The following is a 26299-nucleotide window of genomic DNA, read 5'->3' as shown; positions in this document are numbered from 1 at the left end:
GCAGCCTTCTGGTTCCGTGCCTGGGCCCTCCGGGTGCGGCCTGTCCGTCCTTCCTGACGAAGGGCGGCTTCTTGTGCTCCGTGACCCCCCGGGGTCCTCTTGGCAAAGGTCCTGGCGGGTCGGCCCCGTCCTTCTGCGCATGTGACTGAGGGGGACACTGAGGCAGGCAGGGCCCCGCCGCTGGTGTCCGAGGCTGCACCCCGGCTCCAGCTCCTGAGCCCCCCCAGTCTGAGGCCCGAGTCCCAAATGCCCCCGGCCGCGGGGCTCCGCTGCCCTGGGCCTCAGTTTCCCCGCCTGTCACGACAGCGGCCGGGTTCGAGCCGCGCCCCTCCCCCCCCACGCACAGAGGCAGCCGGCAAGCCCCTCCCCTTCCTGTCTGTGCCCCGCCCCTTCCTATCTCTCCCCGCCCCTTCGCTCTCTCCCCCGCCCTTCCGGTCTCTTCCCCGCCCCTTCCTGTCTCTTCTCCTCACGGGGCTGGTCTCTTGCCGCCGCCGCCCTTCCCGACGACGTTCTGGAAGCTTCCTCAGACTGGGCTGGCGGTGGCGGGGAAGAGGCGTGCGAACAGTCGCGTTGAGGACCCTGGACCGTGGGGGACAGCACCCCCATTTTACCAGAGAGTAAACTGAGGCTGGAGGAGGCGGTCACCCCACGTGACCCGGAAGTACGTGGTCGCGCAGAAGGAAGGGGGCGGGGCATTTTGCTGAGTCTCAAGACTTTTCACTGTCAACTGAATGTAAATATATTTATTTGTAATCCTAGTTATTATAACAGTAATTATTATTATTGTAATAATAACAGCCAGCATTTCTGTAACCTTTATAGTTTTAAATTCTTTTTATCCCCAATTGGTTTTCTTTATAATTCCATCTCCCTTTTTTCCGAGATATCAAGTGGTTGCATTTGAACTCAGGTCAAATATTAATATATTTTATTAGAATATTATCAATTATCATTAAAGATGATTATTTATATTTAAATAAATTAATATATTTTAATGGGGAAGTTAGCTGACTGAGGGGATAGAGCACTGGCCTTGGAGGTGGGAAGACAGGAATTCAAATCCAGCCTCAGCTATTAACACTTCCTAGCAGTGTGACCTTGGACAAGTCACTTCTGATTCATATCTGGTCCCTGGACTCAGATGGTCCCAGAGGAGAAAGTGAGGCTGGGGTTTTAGCCCAAGCCTCTCACTCAAATCCAGCTCATGTGCTTGCCATAGCATCACCTCCCTGATGTCATGGTCTTCTTCAAAACACAAAGGACAAACATCATCATCATCATCATCATCAATCTTAATAATAAATAACATATAATTCTTTTTAAAAGTATTTAAAATATTTTGATCACAGAATTTCAGTTTAATTGGTTTGCCATATAAATCTTTGTATCTTAATGATACACTAGCATTTAATGTTTAAAGGCATTCTAAATAATATTTTGATAACTATTTCAGAATCATCAGGCTCTTTCATAATTCTATATAGTTTAATAATAACCAATAACTAACATATATACAACTCTTAAATTTGGAGGGTTTTTTTTTTTGCTACTACCTCTACTTTTTTTCAATTTATTTTTTCAACTACATGTAAATATAGTTTTCAACACTCATTTTTTTTTTACAAGGCAATGGTGTTAAGTGACTTGCCCAACATCACACAGCTAGGTAATTATTAAGTGTCTGAGGCAGGATTTGAACTCAGGTACTCCTGACTCCAGGGCTGGTGCTGTATCCCCAACACTCATTTTTTTGTAAGGTTTTGAGATCCACATTCTTCTTCCTCCCTGTCTTTCTTCCCCCTTTTCTTGATAATGAATAATCTAATATAGGTTGTATATGAATAATGGTGTTAAACTTACTTTCATATTAATTATACTGTGAAAGAAAAATAGAGCAAAAAGGAAAAAAGCCATGAGAGGGGAAAAAACATAAAACAACTTTTAAAAATTGATAGTAGTAAGCTTTAATCTGCATTCAGACTCCACAGTTCCTTCTCTGGATGTGAAAGGTATTTCCCATCCCAAGTCCTTTAGAGTAACTGCCTTTGATCACTGGACTGTTGAGAATGACCTGTATCCCTCACAGTGGAGCATCCCCCAGTGTTGTTGTTCCTGTGCACAACGCTCTCCTGATTCTGCTCATTTCACTCAGCATCAGATTGTGCAAGTCTGTCCAGGTAAATGTGTTTTTGTGCTTTTAAGAAATATTTTGGTTCTTGGATTTAAACCTAGTTGAATCCTCTGTATTTTATTCCTTGCATTTAAAAATCTGATTCTGAGAAGGACCTGAAGATTTCACAATACTGTGACCTGAGGGTGTTCATCAGTGGGCATTTGATTTTATAGTTCATTGTGAATATTTTTTGTTCTTAATAGGACAAGGGTAGGGATTGGACCTTTGCTGACATTGAAGATTGAAGATATAGGGGGAAAAAACAAATTACAGAGTATCAAAAACTACTGGCTTGAGGAAAAAGGTCAAGGAGACACAATAGAAAAAATTCCTGACTCCTCCAAGAACAAGAGAGCCCAGATACTAAATTTCAAGATACCCTAAAGGACAAGAGCCAGATTTGTTGCTGTTTAGTTATTTTTCAGTCACGTCCAACTCTTTGTGACCCCATTTCGGGTTTTCTTGGCAGAGAAACTGGATCAGTTTACCATTTTCTTCTCCAGCTTATTTTACTGATGAGGCAAACAGGTGTCCACACAGCTAGTAAGTATCTGAGACCAGATTGGAAGTCTCAAAGATGGATCTTCCTGATTCCAAACCCAGGGCTTCATCCACTGTACCACCCAGAGTTAACATTACTGCCCACCAGCAGGAGGGGAGCATTTCTGGCCACATTTACTCCCGCACCATTTCCTAAACCAGTGAGGAATCATGGCCTGTGCCATTCAGAGAGGAGCAAGTGGCCAGGCTCCTGAAATCTCTCTTCTTCCAAGACTCTGAGGGACTTGGATACAGGTTCAAGTTTCATCATCTCAGCCTCTCTCAAGCATTCTTTTTAAAAAACTTTTCTTTTTCCCAATTACACGTAAAGATAATTTTCAACAATCATTTTTTGTAAGGTTTTGAGTTTTACATTTTTCTCCCTCCTCTCCTTATCCCCTCCCCTTAACAGCAAGTAATATAATTTGTTTTACTTATGCAGTTATGCTAAACACATTTCCATATTATTCACTTTGTGAAAGAAGAGTCAAAACAAAAGGGGAAAAAAAACTGTGAGAAAGGAAAAACATATAACAAATTTTTAAAATTTTTTTCATACAACAAATTTTAAAAGGTAAAAATGATATATTTTGATCTGCATTTATATTCCACAGTTCTTTTTCTGAATGTGGATGGCATTTTCCATCATGAATCTTTTAGAATTGTGTTGCTAAGAAGGGCTAAGTCTATCATAGTAGGTCATCAAGCAATGTTACTATTACTGTGTTTAATGATCTGGTTCTACTGACTTCACTCAACATCAGTTCATGCAAATCTTTCCAGATTTTTCTGAAATCAGCCTGTCCATCAGAGACAAGTTGGGCATTCTTGGTTTAAGACCAACTGGTAGGTTAAATAGGGCTAGATGGCAAGGCAAAGGAAGGAGCACCAAAGTGTTGGAGTCACAACCAGCCAGGGAGTCCCTGCAAAGGTATTGGGGATACTTGGTGAAATGTCAGCTGTCCTCCCACTCTAGCTGTAGTTGTTTCTACATAAAGATAGGCTATTTTAGTGATAGCAGAGGAACAGAAGAAAACCAAACCTAACTCTCATTTTGTCATTTTTTATCACAAGTTTTGTTATATGCAACAAACTTAATCTGCTCTTATGGCACAATACTATTCCATCACATTCATATACCACAATGTGTACAGCCATTCCCCAATGGATGGGCAGCCCCTCACTTCTTTGCTGCTCCACAAAGAACTGCCCTGGATATTCTTATACAGTGGATCTTTTCCCTTTTTGTGATTTTTTTGGGAAACGTCCCAGCAGTGGCATTGCTGGTCCAAAGGGTTTCATTGCCCTTTGGGCACAGTTCCAAGCTGCTCTCCAAATGACTGGATTCATTCACAACTCCACCAACAATGCATCAGTGTCCAAGTTTTCCCACATCCCCTCCAACATAGATCATTTTCCTTTTGCTCTTGTTAGCCAATTTGATAGATGTGAGATGGCACCTCTCAGGCATTTTCTTAAACTGGGTTTGAGCAAAGAAGGATTGTAGCTTTGTGTTAGATAAAACAGCTGCTCCATGATAGGAATCTGCCAACCCAGGACCTACTTTGCTTTTTTTTTTTTAATACATCTCCTAGTCTTGCACTTGAACAGAAAGTAGGGCATTCTATTCATTCCTTAGTGAACACTTATCACATCTGAGGTGCTGTGACTACACTGTCAGTATAAAGGAAAAAAGGAACATTTTCCCTGCTGTCCTGGAAACTACAGGCACATATAAAATGAAATACATCACAAAGTGGATATAACCTGAGGGGGACAACAGGGTGGACTTTCCATAGGAAATTGTCCCAAAAGTTGATCCTCAAAGAGAACCATGTGTACTCTGAGTTAGATGAGGAGGGTATCCAAAGACCTGGACATGAGGTGCCATATTTGTTCTGTGTTGCAGATAGCAAATAGGCATGGGGTATGTATGTATATATATGAGGATCATATATGTTATGAGCCTCAAAAGGTGGCCTCGAGCAAGACTGAGAAAAGCTCTCAAAGCCAAATGAGCGAGTTTGTGTATGAGCCAGAGGGAGTGATGGCAGCTTCTTCAGCAGGAAATGACACGATTAGCCTTGTTCTCTAGGAAGATGCATTGGGCCCCATGGAGGTCAATGTAGAGGATGGGTTGGAGGAGACCAAGTGTTGGGGGGGGGGGCTGTTGTAATGGTCCAGGGGATGATTGCCTGCCCCAGGCTACTTGAATGCAGAGAACAGCACAGGGGAGAGTTAGGGGGTAGGACAGTGGGGGTAGGACTGACCTCACTTGGAAAGTGATTGGCTATGAGGAAGCTAATGATGAGCAGATTCAGTTTGTTGCATATAAGAAAGCTTGTGACATAAAAAATCAAAAAAGTGGAAGAGGGAAAAGTTAGGGATGACTCCAGTTGTCCCCCTAAATTGATTAGGGAAATCCAGAGAATTTGGGAGAACTTTTGAATCTTGACCTCTGCCAGAGTCCTATTCAGATGCCTTATTTTGATTTGTGGGTGATCTGGTTTTTTGAAGTCTGTGACCGAGGACCAGTCCAGCTCAGTTACAGGGAAGGGGGAAGGAGGGGAGGAAGGGTCCAACTCTACAGGTAGTTTAGTGTTTGGTAGTGGTGGTTTAGCCAGTGGTCACAACAATTCATTAAACCATCTGCTTAGATGTGGATGGGTTTTGGTCCTCATGAATGGAAGATGAGGATCCACAAAGCTGAAAAAAACGAATCTTTGAAAGTAAGTTTCAACTTGGTTAGTTATTTTCCTTAATTCCCTATTAGGTTGGAAGATGAATGGGGTGTGGAAAGTTTTGTGCCCCCCTTAGGGGTGATATTCCAGAGAAAGTCTCAAGGTTATTTTTTGTTTTGTTCAGTGATTACTTTAGCAATACCTACTTGAGGTCAGTTGCCTGGACTTCCTCTTTGTTTCCATGGCAGTAGGAAACCCCTCAAGATAGAGCAACCAGGCTTGAGGTCTGTCCAGTGCAGAACATGCTGTAGAGTTGGACCCTTCCTTCCCCTCCTTCCCCCTTCCCTGCTGACCCAAGGCAGCCCGGGTGGTGAACAAGGACAACATGGTCTCTTAGGTTTAAAATTCCTGGAATATCTCTCTCAAAACCTGTAAGAAGGTTGGGTGTACTGTGGTTACAGAAGTATTCCAAGACTGCTCCCAAATACTGTGTAGAAAAAAAGAGCATCTTCAGAGGTTTAATGGGTTGGTGTTAATAGAAAAATAAATTCCCCAACAACTTTTAACCTCTTGGTTAAAAACCTAATTACCTCCTTTAATCCAGAAATAGGAAAAACTCTTGAGATTTCAAGTAGATTTTATTATAATTTCCTACAAAATACCATGGAAACAGCTTCCCTAAGGTGATTTCAGTCTTTCTGCTTCTTTTTTGTAAAAAGTCAGAGAGGGAGACATAATGGATGGTGGGGTTTGGGGGCTCTGAGGAGACTTTGACATTAAGGAAAGTCCCCTAACTTCCTTCAGCCTCAGGTTCCTGATCTATAAAATGAGAATCGCCAGGAGCATTTACCCTTATAAGGTTGTGAGGCTCAGAAGAGTGTATGTATAAAAAAAAATAACACTAAAAATAGTTGAGGAGATATTAGCATTATAAAATGTGATAAAAAAATAAAACCCCACAAAACGTTATTGAGGATCAAGCTCACAAAAGCTTGTCAGGTAGAGCAGCATTTGGGTGGGTAAAAAGAAGCCAGAAAGGGGTGAAACAAAAGGAAATAAAGAAGTGACTCCAAACCAGTGGGAGGGCGATTGAGGAGGGACAAAGGAAGGCTTTGGAGACCCTCCATCTAAGACCTCTGGGGAGACTACCTTTGGATTAGCATCAGCTGTGGGAGGAAGAAAGTCCAGCCTTGCACAGGGTGGTCCCTAAGCGGCTTCTGCTTTGCTTTGCTTGGCTTGGGCCAGGGTCTGTGGTAGTGATACTGGAGGACTCCCTGAGAAAAGGTCAGAACCTTCCTGTGTGAAAAGGATCCTGTTTAGATGAAGACAGAGCCTCTGAGACTGTGACCAAAGTAGCCAGAGGCAGAGGTAGGCACTGGGAGATGTTTCTGAAGCCCTGGCATTCTGTGATGAGAAGAGCCACGGAGGCCAATGACAATCCTCAAAACAGGGAAACTGACCCTAAAAAGATTTGGGTATCAGGTGGTGGTTTTATGTTATTAAGTTTAGGATCTCGTAAAATCAATCTTGTTGGGCCCAACAGGAAGGGTTGTCAGAAGCAATAGGTCCTGTGTATATTCTTATAGCTCAGGACACAGGACCAATTAGACCCAATCACAGGCAGCTAGTGCTGAATCAGAGTGGAGTGAGGTGCCTAGGTGTGCTATGGCAGGGGCAGGATCACAATCTGTCTGAGATGGTGTCGAGGGAACTTATGTTTTAGGCAAGGGACCATTCCTTCTGAGAATAGGATTTTATGAATTTGTCTTTATGATGACTGTCTAATTTTGGAGTATAATAATAGAATTATCAAACTGGAATGGTCTTGGAGATCGTCTCCTCCAGCTCCTGCATTTTAATAAGGAAATGGAGGCAAAAAGACTTCCATAAAATCATGTAGCTAATTTCTTGATTCACAGCATCCATAGTATTGCAGTAACTTTTTCACTGGGCCCCTAGACAAACAACTTAATGCATATTTATGTTCTGACAACTTAATAGAGGTTTGAAAAAATAATATGCATAAATTGAAAGAAAAAAGTAAAATTTTCATTTTTTCTTAAATAACCACAGTAACTAATGGAATACCACTGAACAATTTGAACATTTGGGCAGATTTCAAGAGAGGGGAAAGATAAGAGGAACTGTGTGCATGGGCCATGGGGTTCTGAAGAATTGGACACCAACAAATAACTGAACAGCAGACCTTGGCACTCTTGGACATCACCATCTTCATTTCCTACTTCACATTAATTTTCTTATGGTGTCCAATGACATCAATGATGTCTACTGTGGTTCCCTCAAAAATTCAAACTATCCCTGGGTCTCCCCTGGAGTGCTGGGGGGCAGTTTGAGAACTGACCCCTCATCACATGTAGGAATAATTCCATAATTTCTTAACTGTTACCAGACATACTTGGTAGACATAGGAACATAGTTATCATTCTCAATAAAAAACATTTGGTTAACATTAACATTTATCACACACAACATGTATGCTGTGTATTGTTGGAGTGAGGCTGGGAAGAAGAACTGGATGAATAGTGGGTTGTAGTAAAAAAGGAAACTGGGAATCCAGGAGAGGCAGGCACATGGCAGGTACTTAATAAATATTTATTGAATCAAATTGAATTTATATCCCACTTCTGACAATGGCCATGTGGCTGATGGCAAGTCATTTAGTCTAACCCTCAATGTCCTCATTTGTAAAATGGAGATAGGACAGTTAAATAGTAAGGGTTAAATGAGATAATATATGAATGGACCTTTCAAACATTGATACCCCAAGTTCAATTTACTTAACTTCAGATTCAGTGACTTAGGAACCACCAAAAACCCCATAACCCAGGATTCCACCATTGGCTTTACTTCTAGTTTGTTCAAAACAGAAGATACACAGAATAGCCAATAAAATGATGAGAAAAAAATGCCCAGATATACACATCCACTACCAATGGAAGAGGGCATCCATTTAGAATATTCCTGTACCCATGTCACATATGTGGAGGATGCTCCTATAGCAAGGAACTCTTGTTGCCAGAAGAACTCAGATCTTATGTTGCAATATTGATAACATTCTCCGGTGATATCATTCTTCTCTTTGCTGGATATTGTGTCTTTCTTCTCAGGACATATTGTTTCTGATTAGTATCATTCTGAAGGTCTTATTGGTTACTGTTGGACTTAGTGGTTACTGCTAGATAGATAGCTCTTTTAATTTCATAACTTATAATTATAGAATTTATAATTATGATTTACATAATTAGTTTTATGATCATATAATAAATATAATAATATATTTATAATTTTAAACTTATAATATTATAATTCTGCTTCTGGGTTTCATCTGCTGAATTGCAGTGACTAGTAAGTCTCTCTCTGAAAAGAGCAGGTTTACTTCTTTAGTCCACAGCTAAAAAGTCTGATTCCAGGGGACAAATGACAGAAGCATACTACCCATTTCTTCACAGAGAAGTGACAGACTCAGAGTGCACAATGATATATATATATATATATATATATATATATATATATATATATATATATATATATATTTGGACATGATCAGTGTGAGAATTATTTTGCTTGACTATGCATGTTTGTTATAAGAATTATGTTTTTTTTTCCCTTGGGAGGTGGGAAGGAAAGAAAAAATATTTTTGTTAATTGAACAAATACAATTAAAGAGAGGGATAGAAACTTCTTTGCAACTCTCATTTCACCCATTTGTTGGAAGGAGAGATGGTTTGGAGGTGGGAAAAGTTCTATTAAAGAAATTCTACTAAGGCTCTTTGGAAGCTTATTGCCAAGATCCTCTCTAAATATTCATGAAAGTGGATATAAGGAAGAACAGATATTAAGATGAGGTACCTTTTACCCTCTAGGTCCATTTTCTAATTTTTATAAGATATGCCTAACAATAGTAGCAGATTCTTTTATTCCATGCAGAACCTGATTGTCTATCATAAAGCATGTTTCCTTCCCTTAGAGAGAAGGGAGGCAATGGTGTATAATGACTAGGGTCCTCAATTAGGAGTCAGAAAAAAATCTGAAGTTCCAATCCTCTCTTGAATATTTGTTTGACCCTGTACAAATCACCTCCCTTCTCTGAACCTCATTTGTCTTGTCTATGAGAGGACTGGACCAGACCACTTCTCAGGTCCCTTCCACTGCTCAATCCATGATCTCAGGATCTTTAAGAGGCAGCCTGGTTTGGTGGATTGAGAGCTGGTGCTGGAACCAGGAAGACCTGGATTCAAATCCCATGGTCCCATAATCCACATGTGACTCTCAATGGTCTAGGTCAGAGGTGTACAAGCCCCACAGGAGAGCTGGCTAAACTGTCATTGAGAACTATTCAATAAAATAAATAAAAAAATACAGGAGAATCTAGAATATGCCAATATGTAGTTTTCTGAGTCAAGATGGTGGCTCTCCCCATGGCCTGTTCATTGGGCCCCATTTCTATGTATTTGACCTCTGGGCAGCTCTGAGCTGTTCACTGCTGAGATGACCTATATTGACAGAGGAAGCTCCTCAATGGAGTTTTCCATCCAGTGAACACAGTGCAGCCCCTCACCCGCTGCTTTGGTGCTTACTGGTTTTTTTTGTTTTTTTTTTTGTGCTTAGAACTTCCCTGATAGTGCTTTCTAAGTAAAAACAATCAAAGGCAGCTGCATAGGTTATGGTCTGGAAATTATTGTTGGAATTCAGGAAGTGCTGCAGCTGGAGAGAGCATGAGAAAGTGAGAGGTCTCCTCCATCGAAGCTTCCTAGAAGCTGGTAATGTCAGAGCTCCCATTGGACCTCCCATTCCCACATTTTCTCTTGCTATTCTATTTAGCCACCAGAATTGATTGGGTGGGGAGTGAGATTGGGAAGGAAAGCTTCTCTTCTCTCCTGGGCTTCTTGGGCAGAATTTCCACTTTGCCTAACCCTTAACCGCTGGTGGGCTTTGGCAGGGTTCTCTGCTGGGGAGTCCCACATAAAGCCAGAACTGATGGTAGAATAGAGATTTGTTTCTGACCTTATTTACCTTGATATAAAATAATGTTACTTTTATTTCCAATCCAACTTGACTAGCAGATGCTTTTCCAGTCATCATTAATTAGCACCTACTGTGTGCCAGACTCTCTGATAAATTTATTAATTTTTATTTTTATTTTATTTGTCACTATATAATCTCATTCTCAATCATTAAATTATGACTTATTCAGAGGTGAAATCTATTCCAGTGCAATCTGTCTTTTTCAGTCTCTGTCAAGACTTGAAGTATTCTCAGTCATAGTGTATTAACTGTTTCCATTGATCTTGCATCTGGATATTCTGCAGAAATTATGGTCTAGGATTTCTAAATCTTGAGTCCAAACTCCTGACTTTGAGCTTTTAGTTCTAAAACTTATCCAAAGTTTTGGTAAAGCAGAGTTATAGACAGGTACATAGGTAAATGGATATGATTTCCCTCTTCACTATTTTGTTTTAAAAATATTTGAATCAATAGGTCTTTGCAAGCAATTTTATATTTAACTTGAGTGAATAAATCATCCTAACAGGACAGGGAACCTCTGCTTAATATAAAATGCCTACATTAAACTGTCAATATGCAACATTGTTCTTATATTTGCAAAGCTTTTTCCTTTTCTAGTATAATAAAACACTTTGACAGGGTCACAAATAGAATGCTGATCTTAACCTCTTAGTAAAATATTATTTCCATGTGGGTCATAGCTTGGTTTTTCTTTTTCTGTTTGTTTTTCATACCAGGGATTCTAAGATACTAATTTATCCTTAGTAAGACAAAAGCCCCACCCTGATGTCTCATTGTGCTATGATTGCTGAGATTCCAAGCAACTCCACACAAAAATCCCATTTTATTAACACTTATCGTCTGCTGATTAATCATGGACCACCATCTCTAAAAAATAAATATTGCAGTTGACCCATAGGATGATAGGGAGACTTATTTTGCCAATGAATCACAAACTCTGGCAAATTCAACCAACCCAGAATAGCCTTTGATATATTCTGGTAATAGGGGGCAGCTAGGTGGCGCAGTAGATAGAGCACCAGCCCTGAAGTCAGGAGTACCTGAGTTCAAATCTGGCCTCAGATGCTTAATAATTACCTAGCTGTGTGGCCTTGGGCTAGTCACTTTACCCCATTTGCCTTGCAAAAACCTAAAAAAAAAAATTAGATATATTCTGGTAATAGATTGTATCTTCTATCCAAGAACTGGTGTTTCTAGGTGTGATGACCTTCAGGGTTTTTATTTTAGGCTGTATTGACCAGAAAACAGACAAAAATACAAAATAGTGACCTCTTCTGCTTCTGTAGTGATTAGTGGTGATGGTAGGGATGTAGAAAAAGAAGTGAAAAGTATTAGGAATTCCATGGGACTGAGCCCATTGCTGCTCTTCAATCTGTAATCTTTGTCCAACTCTGTTCCTTTTGGCATTTTCATTGTGAAAGATAACAGGAAACAGTTCAAAAAAAGTATTAGTCAAAGCAAATATAGCTTCCCTGTTCTCCTTGAAGAGTCACATAGAGAATGGGCTTTCATATGTTCCCACAGGTGATAGAAAACTTTTGAGAGACTGAAGAACTCTTTCCAACCCATAACCTAAAGGGGTCCTCCCTTAATGTCCAACACATGACCATCCAGCTTCTGCCTGAAGACTTCCAGGGGGTAGCCTCTCCTCTTGGGAGGCACCTGATCTCTGGCCATTTAGATCGAAGGTACTTTTCTAACTCTTCTTACCTTTAGTTGTTCCAGATCAGTGTGTCTTTGGAAAGACTATAGATCCACAGAAAGATGGCCGAGGGCCTTGGAGAGGAAAGAGTGAAATGGACCACCACCATCATCATGAGTTCATCTCTTCAGGTAGAAGGGCCACTTGGGGGCTGGACTAATAATGATAATAGCATTTCTAGAGGCTTGCTCAGTGTTCATGACTGCCAATACAACAACACTGGTGGGGAGATGCTGTTAACATACCCATTGTAGAGATGGGGAAACTGAAACAAACAGATGAAGTGACTTGTCAAGGACTATACCATTAACAAGTATCTGAGACTGGACTTGAATCCAAGTCTTCCTGACCCTATGTCTACATCACCTAGCTCCTGTTGATTTCCAGAACCAGTTTTTAAATAGTTATTCATAGTTATTGAGATAACTTTAGGCTGGGGAATTCTGATCCCGGGACCTGTGAACTTCTTTTTTTTTTTTTTTTTTGCAAGGCAATGGGGATAAGTGGCTTGCCCAAGGCCACACGGCTAGGTAATTATTAAGTGTCTGAGACAGGATTTGAACCCAAGTACTCCTGACTCCAAGGCCGGTGCTTTATCCACTGTGCCACCTAGCCACCCCTGAACTTTTTTTTTTATTAATTTAATAAGTAATTAGTTTGAACAATAAAGCAATTACTTTCCTTTCTAATAATCTGTATTTTGTTTTATGCACTTAAACACATTATTCTGAGAAGAGGTCCATTGTCTGTGGGGTCTATGACATAAGAATAGATTAAAACCCGAGTCCAAATTTCTTAAAGTCATTAGCTGTACAATTCATTTAACATATTTGTGAAGTCAGTGCTTCACACTTTATCCAGCTGATCCTGGGTGTATGTACCACCCAGGTACTTTTATGTTCACATCCTTGAGTATCTATGAGTCTATTCCAGTAGTGCAGTTTACAGCCCACTCTCAATTCATCTAGTGGGACTCTTGGTGGCTCTCCCATACATCTTCTGTGATAGAGCCACCTGGTACACTGGAAACCTTTTTGTCTTTTAGTATTTTGGAGTACCATTGCAGGGCTTGATCTGTCCCTCTTTTCAAACCTTACTGTTACTACCTAAGCATCTTACCACCTTTTCTGACATGTATTTTGTGTTAAGACCTTTTGTATTGTTTTTGAACAAGGATAATCTTGTTCAAAAGTAATCTGCTAAGTCTACATTGATCCAGAATATGTTTCTCCATTGTACTTTGGATCAAGGGCAGTTTCTATTTTTCAGAGTTTGTAATGGTCTGTGATTCCTCAGATTACTGTTGATGTCAATAAGATGAATTTTTGTGTCAAAAATTCTGTGTTCCTGCTTGGAACTATTAGAAACATTGAAAATTTTCCAAATGCAATCTAGACCAGCAGCAGACTCCTACTTGTTCTAAGCCCCATTCATTATCTATCTGTATTGCTTGTCCGAGATAAGTGTGAATGAACTAACACAATGGACCTCCCACTGAACTATGTGTTACTTGGCTTTCTATGTCTTGGTTTTGTTTTTATTTCTTTGCTCCTAGATAACACAGAAAGCAACTATTCCCACTCATTTCAGTATCTACTGTTGTTGTTACTTTAGGAAACTTTCTTTTAATTCTGTTCATCTCAACTTTTTTCTCCCAGTTTTTAAATTAAATTTTATTTTTTCAATCAACTCATTCTGGACCTTGAGTTCATCATCTCTCTGTCAGGAGGTGGGTAGCATGTTTCATCTTTGGTCCTCTGGAGTCATAATTGTTGACTGAGTTGATGAGAGTTGTTGTCTTGTGATCATGTAGTAAAAATGTTATTCTGGGGCGACTAGGTAGCACAGTGGATAAAGCACCGGCCCTGGAGTCAGGAGTACCTGGGTTCAAATCCGGTCTCAGACACTTAATAATTACCTAGCTGTGTGGCCTTGGGCAAGCCACGTAACCCCATTTGCCTTGCAAAAACCTAAAAAAAATAAAAATAAAAATGTTACTCCACAAAATATTAATAGACCTAGAATAAGGCTTTGAATACATTGGATGAGTCCTCTGTAAGGAATTTTGGGGAAGAGAATTGAAGTCTTAGAGTATACAAAGATATGGATGGGTTGTGATTCATATAACTGAAGAGTCATTGATGGTGGCATGGACTCATGGAAGGATAGTTAGTTGCTTTGGGAAAATAGTGGTATATTAGGTAAGATAACTATATAATAATCTGTATTTTTATATGTCACTAATAAGAAGAATGGAAACAAGTAACATTTATAGTAATGTCAGTCTATCAGGTATTTTGATGTTATTACCTACTAATAGAATACTAAACAAAGAATCATAAAATTATTTAACAAAATAAAAGAATAAAAGAAAAACTGGAGATAGCTGTTTCATATAGCTATGTCTAGCAGATATGAAAATAATGTCACTATTTCCCAAGGTAATTTGTAGATTTGTCACAATATCAATCTGACATCCACCACCTGTGTGATCAAGGACAAATCACTTTATCAGTTAAGTCTGCTGCTGGTCTAGATTGCACGTCTCAGTCAACTTTCTAAGACTAAATGCTAGATGAGTTAATTTTACTTAATGAGATTTGATTCTTAAATCTGCATTGTTGTAGGGGATTTCCATATTGGAAGTTTTCTGGAACAATGAAATCACAGATCTGGACCTTCCCTCCTCTTCCTCCCCCCATTTAAAAAAATGAAATGGCAAACATGAAAAATGCAAAGAAATTTTAAAAGATATATTTTGTTGCAAAACAAGCAGAATCAAGATAAAATCTTACTACTCATATATGTGTGTGTATAAAAAACTTTTAAGTGCATAGAAATCAGTGAAGAACACAACAGATATTGCTATTCTTTTGTAAATTTTCAAAATTAAAATGTAAAAAGTTTAGCCAGGTTTTATTTTGATTCATTTGGGTTGATGTTTAAAAGTATGAAGATTTGTTTTTTTAAAAAAACTGAAGTATGAAGACATACTTATTTCTGATTTTTTTAATTTGTGTAGAGTCATGAAGTTTCAGGCATCTTAAAAAATGAGAACCACAGAATTCGTTATTCAAATTCAGTGGAACATGGATCCATTATTTTTTCTCTTTCTGGTAAGATTTTTGTTGATATGGAGTATGTTGGCAGAAATTAAAGTGATCATGTACGAAGAAATTGTAGTAGAAAAATCATACTCCATACACAGATAATAAATGTATTCAGATTTAAGAAAACAAACCCTTCCTGTCTATAGATATTCCAGAATAATAAGCAAAGTAGCTAGGTTTTAAAAAATGGAGAAAATTTCTTGCTTTGCATTACAAAGTAAAATAAAGAGTCTTGAGACCTTACTAGCAAATTAATTTTATATTATTCCCCAAAAGGAGACATCCAAAGACATTTCTTTTTCAGAAACTTAATTAGATGCAGAAATGGCTTAGGAGGCACTGTTGTACATACACCCAGGATCAGCTTTAAAAAGGAGCAGTCACAGCCTGATATGAGCTGACTTGGCCAAGACAAATAAAAAAAAGTTTCCTGGGGATGTCTAGATTGTGCTCTTCTACCAGAATTTTGTTGGAGGACTATTGCTTCATAATATTACTCACTTGAGCCTTGGACATCTTTGGGGCTTGGTATTTTGGTAATATCACTTAATATTTGACCTCTGTAACAAATTGCTATTTACAGTATGTTTACCTTTTTTAGGGATTGCATTTTTACTACTGGAGGCCCAAGATTGTTTTATGACAGCTGAAGAAACCCTTTGGACCCAAATTGAGAAGTTCATGAGGATTCACCGCAACAGCTTTTTGGTCCTCTCTGCGGCCCTCCACGGCCCCCGAGAATGGAGGCTGATGTTCAAGATTCAGCAGAGGTAAGCTTGTACTTGCATCGTGCAAGATGCTTGCAGGAGCATCGTATGCTCTTTAGAGGTTGGCTGAAGGTTTCTTCTAGCCCCAGAGCTGTTAATAAGGCAGGTGAATTTGTTTGCTTATCTAAAGAAAATCTGCCGGAGGATAAAACTCATCATGTTGCTCTGTCTTTTTAATGGGACTCATGCAGAATACTACTCTGAGTCTGTGTGACAGCCTCCTTGCCATCCTGGAGCCCTAGGTAAAAAATCAGCCTTTTCTGTCACACCAGATTATTTTCAGTCAAATCAAATCTACAGTGTATAATGCAGTATTGGAAGAAAAGCATAGTCCTGCAGCTCATTGTCTATGTAACATTTCTAAGTTTTTTCACAGATTCCTAGGTGAAAATTTACGTGTCATTCCAGTCCACAACCCATTAGATGCTGCTAAACTTATGACTACAATAGCCAAGGTAAGTGCCCCCAAGATAAACAGGTGAAGAATTCTAGGATCCTTTGTCTAAGAAAAGTGACCCTTACAGAGACCAAGGAGGCAGCTACCTTCTATTACCTATGGTTCAGACCAGTCTAGGTACAGACCAGTCTAGGTAAGACCCAAAGAAGGGAATCCATCTGGACTTACTGGCAGATGCTGCAGGCATGATGTCTGGGCAGCTGCATAAATACCTGGGCACTGAAGACATCAGTCTTACATCAAGGGGATGATGTGAATGGAACCCTTAGGAAAGACCTGAAGCTAAAGGGGCTTAAAGAGCAATGTGTATTCAAGACTTGGGAGCAGATGTGTTAGTGTGCACCAGGCTTTGTTGGCCTAATTATGAAGCTGGAGTTGACCTCCTCCCCCTCTTCAGGTCTCAGGTGACTCATTAACGGCCACCTAGGTACTGAGAGGCCATCTTGTTTTGAACTTGGGTCCTTTTAAGTCAGTGTTCTTTTTTTCAAGTTGTTTTTTTAAATAATTGGCTGGGATTAAGTGACTTGCCCAAGGCCACACAGCTAAGTAATTATCAAGTGTCTGAGGCCGGATTTGAATTCAGGTACTCTTGACTCCAGGGTCGGTGCTCTATCCACTGTGCCACCGAACTGCCCGTTAAGTCAATGTTCTTTCCAGCCTAGGCAGCTCTTGTTTTCAGGGAGAGGGAGACAGATTAACTGCCTCAACTTGTTCCTGATTAAGTTTATCAATTAATCTGAGCAGAATGTCACCCTGCCAAGAGCATGGGTGGAATGTTTGCATAAGACATAACAAGTCATTTATTTTGTTCTAATAATGCTTTTGTACTTGGGCAAATAATAGTATGTTGTTGTTTCTTTCTTCCAGAGTACTTGTAAACCATATATTGACAACATTCATTACAGAATGAATTTGGCTAAAACCCAGATCATAGAGCAAAGTCCTGTTTGGAAAACACTTCATAAGAAACAACTGGATTGTTGATTCCCTTAATATGAATTACTAGTGTTAACATTAAAACTTAACTATTTTCTTCATAGCAAAAGTTCATCCTATTTTATGCATATAAAAATAAATAAACATATTATAATTATCATACTCGGGTATAAGGTTAGGTACTTAACATGTCCATTCCGAATAATGCAGTGTAATAGCCAGGTGAAGAGGATGATTCCCATTTGGGATCCTCCATCTGCTTGTTTTTGGATACTATTGTGTTAAGTGCATCAAAGCCCAGAAGATCACAGGCTATCTTCATTGAGATTGATAAAGAAAATCTGTCTACTAAGCCATGAAGGAAAAATTGAATGGATAAAAAGTATTCCCATTGTCAAGGCCTAATGTACATGTGGTGTATCTGTTTCTAATGGAGAATTCTATAGAGAATTTCTTCTCTATGTGAGAAATTGTGTTCAAGGACTTTTACAGTGTTTAAGCTGCTTTCCAGCATAAAATCCCTTGTGAATGATCTTAGACTTCAGAACTTAAAAGTGCCACAAAGTCCATTTTTTTTGCTGAAATTTCCAAACTTATTACTTATTACCAAAATATAGGAATAATTTACTGTCAAGTTAATATAAATATATTTTAAACTAGCTAAACAGAATGCCACAATTCTTTAGTAAGACAAGTAAGCCCTGAAGTAAAAGGAGAATAGCAGCATTTATTTTCTAGCAGCAAGTGCCTTGTGACTGAAATAAACTTCTTTAAAAAAAAAAAAACGACATTAAAGTAAAAGGGTCTCCACATCGAATAAACAAAACAGGTTTCACTGTTTCTAAGCTGCTCCAGCTCTTCAGATGGGGCGGCTTCATTTCCGCCGAGCCGTTTCTTCAGGTGTAGATTTTGTTTTCAGTTCAATGAGTTCCTCTACTCGGGCCAGAACACTTTCTATTAAATCAAATGTGAAAAGAGCTGAATGGAGAACCTAAAATATCAAGAAAAATTAATATTATTGACATAAAGACCTTTTTAAAAAAACAAGAAAACTACAAACGAATGTATGCAAAAGCTGACTTTCAGAATCTGAAACTATTAAGAAAAAAATCTTCATTCACCTGAAGTTGCATTTCAGGAGTCATGTTAGGAACATTAGGAATATTATCTCCACCAACTGTTACTGAGCAAAGGTTTTTAGGATTGTGAGATTCTGTAACAAGAAGAAAATGGATATCATTTGTCAGATTCAGTTAAACTCATTACAATAACTCTAGTTTTTACCAATAATTTCATGTATTGCTTGTTATTTACTAGAAACATGTTTTGTTTTCAATATTTAAATTGTTGGTAAATTACCATGGTCTACTGATAAAAATTTTGCTTAATTTAAGAAATGGTTTCTTTCTTATAATTAAATTCAAAATTAAAATCTATATAGCTGATATTGTATTTATTTAGGCAACTTGCTCGTGTACATAAAAGTGCTCTGAGTTTTTGGAAAAATAAGGAAAAGGATAGTTAAATTTTGGACTTGTTAGATTATCAGAACTGTAAAATTTGTCATAAAGAACTGATTTTAAAAGTATAGAAATAACTAGTCTTGTAAATAAAAAATACTGTTGAGAAACATAATAAAAAATTTACCTCGTCTGGTTTCTTTTTTGTTTTTAATTTCTGCTTCATAATGTGCCTTTGACATATTAAGTCCTGTGTGGAGTGGTTTTAAGAAATTTGTTTCAATTGTCTTAAGTTCTGTCCATAATCCAGTCTATTTAGAAGAATTAAGAAAATTAGTTAATCATATGCATTACTGCAATAAGCAATTTCAAAAAATAAACTAAAGCTATCCGAACCCTAAAACATCATTTTTAATTTATGCTTTTTGTTTTTATATCACATTCACTTATGAGTATTCCCTCTTCCCATCCAAGGAGCCTTCCCTTGTAACAAAGATTAAAAAAGAAAATCAGATAGTTCAACAGAATTGATATGGCAGCTTGTCTGATAGTCCATCCTGGATGTAGAGCCATGGACCTGTTGAACTGAGAGTCTGTTTCCTCATTAACATGACACAACATTCATTTTACTGTTCTTTCTGGTTATGCCTCAATTATTTAAAAAAAAAAAGGCATTTCTTACAGTTCTTTGTACCAGCCCCTGTACCAAGCTCAGGGGACAAAGAATGAGGCAGGAAACAGTCCCTGCCTGCAAGGAGCGTACGATCTGATGGGGGAAATGACAAGCAAACAAAGATTATTACTCAGCAAGCTTTAACTAAAAGAGGGGAAACCCGCCTGGACAAGGTGGAGGAGGAAGGGCCATTCAAGTGGGAGGGCAGCCAGAGAGAATGCCCCAAGCCAAGAGACAGACATTCATGAAACGGCTGGAAGGTTGGTGTCCTGGGTCAGAGAGGGAGTGAGGTGCAACAAGATCAGAAAAACAGAAGGGACCAGATTAGGAAGGGTTGTGAATACCAAACATTTTGAATTTGCTTCTGAAGGCAATAGAGAGTTTACTGGAGTGGCACAGTCAGACCTGAGGCTGAAAGAATGGAGGATGGATGGAAGCAGGCAGAGACTTGAGGGCAGTCCCAGTAGCTCCTGCAATGGCCCAGGCATGGGAAGTCAAGGGCCTGCACCAGACTGGAGGCAGTGCCAAGGGGCAAAGATCTTGGCAACAGATGGGGTGGGGGAAATACAAGATAGAGGTTGGTACCCGAGGCACTAACAGAGAAGGTAGGAGGGGGGGTAATTATCTACAGAGAAAGAGAAGAGCCTGTGTTGAACATGTAGGGTTGAAGATGTCTACCAGGATATCCAGTATGAGATTAATGAGAGGTAGCTGGTGATGTGAGACTGCAGTGACATCAGCAGAGAAAATGGGGCAGGAGAGATTGATTTGACAATCACTGGCATAGACGGTCATTAGATCCGCTGGGGGCTGGGGGTGGTGGTGAGATCACCAAGTGAGGTAAGACAAGTCCAGGACAGAACCCTAGACACACTGAGGGTTAGGGCATGACCTAGGTAAAAATCCAGTAGAAGAGCCAGAGAAGAGGTGGTCAGGGAGGCAAGAGGAGAACCAGGAGCAGACCCCCATGTTTACAGTGGGAGTCCCAGGGTGCGGTTTTCAGGTTCTGCTTCCTTCCTGATGTAAGTCTCCCCCTACTTCTCTGAACTCTGTACATTTACTATTTCTAATGGGGCAGCAACATCCCATTAACTCTGTGGCACACGTCCTGGGTAAGCTGCTTTGCTGTTTTTTTTTTCCATCAGTGATTCCTCTCTTCCTTGTAGCTACAGGTTAATACACTTGGTTGTTTGGGTCTTGTCTTTTGTGTGTGACTTCACGTCCCCTAGTTTCCTCATATGTCTAATGACTTCCTTTAGAAAATAGCAAGTATGAAGTAGTTTCTGGTTTTTTTCCCTCTGTTTTCCCAAGGTCACACAGCTAGGTAATTTTTAGTATCTGAGGCCAGATTTCAACTCAGGTCCTCCTGACTCCGGGCCAGTGCGTTTTGAAAGAAATGGGAATTCTAAGGCGGGGTTGAGGGGTAACAATGCAGGTGTGTGAGCAACAGTAAAAAGGTCATTGGGCCAGAGTGTAGAGTACAGAAGGGAGGGGGGGTAACATGCTAAGATTGTAAAGGTAGGTTGGAGCTTGGTTATGAAAGGCTTTAAAAGTCAAACAAAAGTATTTTTAAAACAAAAAGTCTATTTTTTTATTCTACAAGAAACAGGAAGCCATTGGAGTTTCCTGAATGAGAGAGTGTCATGGTTACCTGGCCACTGTGTGGAGGATGGATTGGAGACGGGAGAGGCAGAAGGCAGGAAGACCAGTTAGGAAACAATTGGAATAGTCTAGACAAGAGATAAGGGCCTAAATTAGTTTGTTGGCTGAGTGAGAAGGGGACATGTTTGAATGAGAGATGTTGTGGAGAAAGAAGCTAGATCCGGAAAATCAGTGGATATGTGGAATGAATGAGAATCAGGACTTCAGGATGGCCCCATCATTGCCAACAGGGGTGACTGGAAGGACAATGGTACCCTCATCTTAAACAGAAAACTTTGGAAATGGGAAAGGTTTTGGAGATGATGTTTTTGATGGATTGAGTTTGAGATGGCTATAGAACATCCAGTTTGAAATATTAAATTGGCAGATGGAAATCAAGACCAGAATTTTCAAGACAGAGATCTAAGTCATCTGCTTAGGTGATTATGATTGATGAAGGCCACAAGTGAGAATAGGAAGACAACAGAAAAGGACCAAAGATAGAGCCTTAGGGACCCCAACCAGTTGCAGAAGAGTCAGCAAAGAAGAATGAAAAGAAGTCATTAGTCTGTAGAACAAAGAGAATTTGTCATGAAAAAACACAGAGGAGAACATCAAGGAGTAGCATGTTCAGTAGTGTCACATTCTGCTGAAAATTAGAGAAGGCTGAGTAATGAAACAAAGTCACTAGAGGTGCAATTTAAAGACTGTTGAAGAGAAAAAGGATATGAGCAAACAGTTCTCAAAAGAAGAACTGCAAAGTATTGACAAGCACGAGAGTGCTCCAAATCATGATTATTAAAAGAAATACAGATTAAAATAGCTCTGAAGTTTTCATCTTAAATCCTAAAAATTGGCAAAGATGACCAAAAAAATGGCAATTTTCAATACTGAAGGAGTTGGGGTAAGGTAGGCAAATTGATGCACTATTGGTACAGCTGTGAATTGGTACAATGGTTTTAGAAATCAATTTAGAATTATGCAAATAAGTGACTAAAATAGTTATACATTTTGACACAGATTCCATTTCTACATGAACTGACACAGGGAAGTAAACAAAGTCAAACAATATACATAATACAACTATGTAATTGGAAAGAACAATTACAGGGGGCAGAGCCAAGATGGTGACAGGAGAAGAGCCTCTCTTAGGTGCTCTCACCATAATATTTCAAAAATCATAAAATTAAGACTAACTAAATTTGCAAAAGACAGAACCCACAGAGGGATCTAGTGAGGCAATTCTCCAGAACAAGGGTAACCTGGAAAATAGTGGAAAGGCTCCACTCCACGGGGTTAGAGGGGCGGTCTGCCAGAGTGAAGGAACTTCAGCCTCCGGGAGGCAGCCCCAGGGCACCTGGGAGACGGGGCTCACAGCGGCGGGGGAGTCTCCTGAACTATACCCCAGAGAGCACCTGGCACAACTTGGAAGATCAGTGGGGGGGGAACCTCTGCCAGAGAAAGCATGAAGCCCAGCCCCCAGGGCACTCAGCAAGCAGTGTGGCCCAGGCAGTCCATTTCCAGGAAAAGGAAGGAGGTGGGGCCTCTAAGCAGGTGCCCCCAGGCAACTCAGCCTTGAGTGCTCAGTCTACCAAAGGTAGGGGAGTAGAGAGAGACTGCAGAGCTCTGTCCTCTGCCCCTGGAACAGGACTCTGGGGCTCTGACCACATTCAGATCCTGATCCCAGTCTAAGCCCCCCCCAGGGCCCCCCCACCTCAGCCCCGTGGCAGAGGGGAGCACATGTGGTCATTCACAGACCAGGAGGGAGGACAGAACTTCACACATTGAGATCCTTGGGGGGGGGGGTGTCCCAATAATACTCAAAAGCTCAGGAAGCACCCCAAAACCAGGCACAGGCTGGGGAAATGAGTAAACAGAGAAAAAAAGGAACACTATTGAGAAATACTTTGTCTACAATCCCAAGAAGAATCAAGATACTCAATCTGAAGATGAGGAAGTACAAACACTTGCATCTAAAGACTCCAAGAAAAATGAAAGCTGGGCTCAGGCTATGACAGAGTTCAAAAAAGATTTTGAAAATCTAATGAAAGAGATAGAAGAAAATTTGGGAAAAGAAATGAGAGAGATGCAGGAAAAACATGAAAAAGAAGTCAGTAGCTTATTCAAGGAGATCCAAAAGAATACTGAAGAAAATAACATGTTAAAAACCAGCTTAGGTCAAATGGATAAAACAGTTCAAAAAAGTTATTGAGGAGAAGAATGCTTTAAAAAGCAGAATTGGCCAGATGAAAAAAGAGATAAGAAAGCTCTCTGAGGAAAACAAATCCTTCAGATCTAGAATGGAGCTAAAGGAAGCTGTTGACTTTACGAGAAGTTAAGACACAATACATCAAAACCAAAAGAATGAAAAATTAGAAGAAAATGTGAAACATCTCATTGAAAAAACAACTGATCTGGAAAACAGATTCAGGAAAGATAATTGAAAAATTATGGGGATACCTGAAAGTCATGATCAGGAAAAGAGCCTTGACATCATTTTTAAAGAATTCCTACAGGAAAATTGCCCAGATATCCTAGAAGCAGAGGGCAAAATAGAAATGGAGAGAATCCAAAAATCTCCCCCAGAAAGAGATCCACAAAACCACAATCCCCTAGGAATATTATAGCCAAGTTCCAGAACTCCCACATCAAAGAGAAAATATTACAAACAGCCAGAAGGACACAGTTCAAATATCATGGAGCTGCAATCGGGATCTCACAGGACTTAGCAGCAACTACATTAAGGGCTCATAGGGCTTGGAATATAATACTCTGGAAGACAAGAGTTCCAAATGCAACCAAAAATCAACTACCCAGCAAAACTGAACATCCTTGTCCAGGGGAAAAGATGGACTTTCAATGAACCAGGGGAATTTCCATTGCTCCTGTTGAAACAGCCAGAGCTAAACAGAAAGTTTGATCTTCAGATACAGGACTCAGGTGAAGCATAGAGAGTGGAGAAGGGGAAAATATGAGGGACTTAAATGATGATGAACTGCATGTATTCCTGCATAGCAAAATGATACTGATGATACTCATATGAAACTTCTCATTTAATAGAGAAGGTAGAAGGAGCTTTTACAGATGAAGCACAAGAGAAAGCGGAATCTGAAGATATATTGTAAAAATGGAGTCAAGGGCAAAAAGGGAGATGTAATGGGAGTAAGAAAGGAGAGGTGGAATAGGCTAAGTTCTTCTTCTTATTATTGCAATAAGCTATTGAAATAAGGAAGGGGGTAAGGCAAAGGGGAATGAAGGAACCTTGGCTCTCATCAGAGGTGGCTCAGAGAGGAAACAACATATATACTCAATGGGGTAGAGACATCTAGAGTAAAAAGGAGAGAAGGGGGACTGAGGAGGGGGGGATGTGAGTGATGGAGGAAAGGGTAGATTGTGGGGGAGAATGATCAGATATAACACATTTTCTTTTTTACTTTTTGCAAGGGGCTGAGATTGGATGGCCTGTCCAGGACCACAGGGCTGGATGGTTGCTGGGCCTAAGGGGTGGTATGTGGACTCGGGGCCACTTGGCCCCAGGGCCGGTGGTTAGTGTGCTTCGCTACTCAGCTACCCTACAACACTCTTAAGAAGAGAGACAGAGGGGCGGCTAGGTGGAGTAGTGGATAAAGCACTGGCCTTGGAGTCAGGAGTACCTGGGTTCAAATCTGGTCTCAGACACTTAATAATTACCTAGCTGCGTGGCCTGGGGCAAGTCACTTAACCCCATTTGCCTTGCAAAAACCAGAGGAGGAGGAGGGGGAGGGGGAGGGGAGGACAGAGTGAAAGGAGAGAGAAAATATAGTATATGATAGTGGGGAGGTATGAATGGAGGGAGTTGCAGTCAGCAATGGCCATGGTGGAAAAATATGGAAGTAGCTTTTGTGATGGACTTACCATAAAGAATGTGATCCACCTGCGACAGAGCTGGTGGTGTTGGAACAAAGACTGAAGCACATTTATTTTTTATTTTTTCTCTTTATTGCTCATGAGAGTCTACATTTTTTTGGGTAGAAGGGGTGTTATCTTAAACAAGAACATTTTTGTAATGTATAAAGAAAACATCATTTGTACAAAAATTAAAAAAATAAGTATTAAAAAATTTTAAAAAAAGAAAGAACAATTACACAAAACCAAAAGTGAATGCCATATGACAACCTCCAGTAGAACCCTAAGCTTTTGAGGGCAGAGGCTTTTTCAATTTTGTCATGGCGTGATTTGAATGAGGACTTTTTGAAGGAGGTGGGGATGTTTGGCTTGAGGGGAAAAAAAAAACTTGGGGGGTGAGGGAAATGACACCTGTTCTGATATATCCGAAGGACTGTCCTATGGAAAAAAGATTCGACTTGGGCTATTGGGGTCCAGAAAACAGCATGAGGAGTAATGAGTGGGAGAGGCACAGGTTTCAGGTGCAAGGAAAAGAAAACTTCCCAAGAATTAGAGCCCTCCCAAAAACCCAGGTTGCCCAGGGTAGTAGCTGTGAGAAGTCTTCAGGCCAAGAAGACTGACCACGCCTCTCTGCAAGACCACTTTTATGTCCCTCCCAACACTGACTGTTCTGCTGTGATTCTGTAGATTAAATTTGTATTCAATTTATATAGTTTGTATTCAATAAACTTTGGAACAAATCCTTTATATTTTCTTTTCTACACACATGTTGTTCCCTCTCCTCATGCCCATTAAAAAGAAGTTCCTGGAAGGCATTTTTTTCTGCTTCTTCCCATTAAAAAAATACTAGTTGAGATGACTCAGTCTAAATAATATAGACAAGGGGATAGTTTTCCCTGAGCCCCTCGGGTAATCACTTTGTTCTGTGATCTAGTTTATTTCCAATGAATTTATTTATAATTATTTGCTCTTAAGTCCTAATACCCATCGGTGGTAAGCTGAAGTTTATGATTTATTAAAAATGAAATATAAATATGTGTATATTGATTGTGTTAGATCAATTAATGTTTCATGAACTCCCCTACAGGCTGAAAAATTCTTGTGTATTCTTAATTTCACTCCTTCAAAAGAAAATAAAAATAAAGTGCTACTCTAAAGTTTTTCTGTTTAACTTAGCATATAAAGCTTTTATTTACCGTAAGTGCTAAAATTTATTTCAGCACATAAA

The 26299-nt window shown here is 39.8% G+C and overlaps 2 protein-coding genes across 3 annotated transcripts in view; one reads left to right on the top strand and one right to left on the bottom strand.

Moving 5' to 3' along the window:
• The first annotated feature begins 440 nt into the window (after positions 1-440).
• C2H1orf146 (chromosome 2 C1orf146 homolog) lies at positions 441-19063 on the top strand. 2 transcript variants are annotated; one of them, XM_074221681.1, is made up of 6 exons: positions 441-661; positions 12157-12273; positions 15165-15258; positions 15854-16022; positions 16396-16474; positions 17344-19063. In XM_074221681.1, exons 2-6 carry the CDS (start codon positions 12205-12207, stop codon positions 17458-17460), a joined length of 528 nt encoding a protein of 175 aa, XP_074077782.1. In that variant the 5' UTR covers positions 441-661; positions 12157-12204; the 3' UTR covers positions 17461-19063. The 2 variants fall into 2 exon arrangements, with proteins under 2 accessions (XP_074077782.1, XP_074077781.1); XM_074221680.1 differs by having other exon boundaries at positions 441-733.
• The window catches only part of GLMN (glomulin, FKBP associated protein), a 51678-nt gene continuing 43498 nt past the window's right edge, over positions 18120-26299 (bottom strand). Inside the window, exons 17-19 of the mRNA XM_074221682.1 lie at positions 19060-19183; positions 18534-18625; positions 18120-18403 (exon numbers count right to left, since the gene is read on the bottom strand). Coding sequence (XP_074077783.1) covers positions 18287-18403; positions 18534-18625; positions 19060-19183 — 333 coding nt within the window. The 3' untranslated portion in view covers positions 18120-18286. The remainder of the gene's footprint in view (positions 18404-18533; positions 18626-19059; positions 19184-26299) is intronic.

This window comes from Macrotis lagotis, chromosome 2, assembly GCF_037893015.1.
Source record: "Macrotis lagotis isolate mMagLag1 chromosome 2, bilby.v1.9.chrom.fasta, whole genome shotgun sequence".
NCBI classification, from domain to species: Eukaryota; Metazoa; Chordata; class Mammalia; order Peramelemorphia; family Peramelidae; genus Macrotis; species Macrotis lagotis.
Note: the sequence above shows the minus strand (reverse complement) of the source record. Positions and strands in the feature narration are given on the sequence as shown.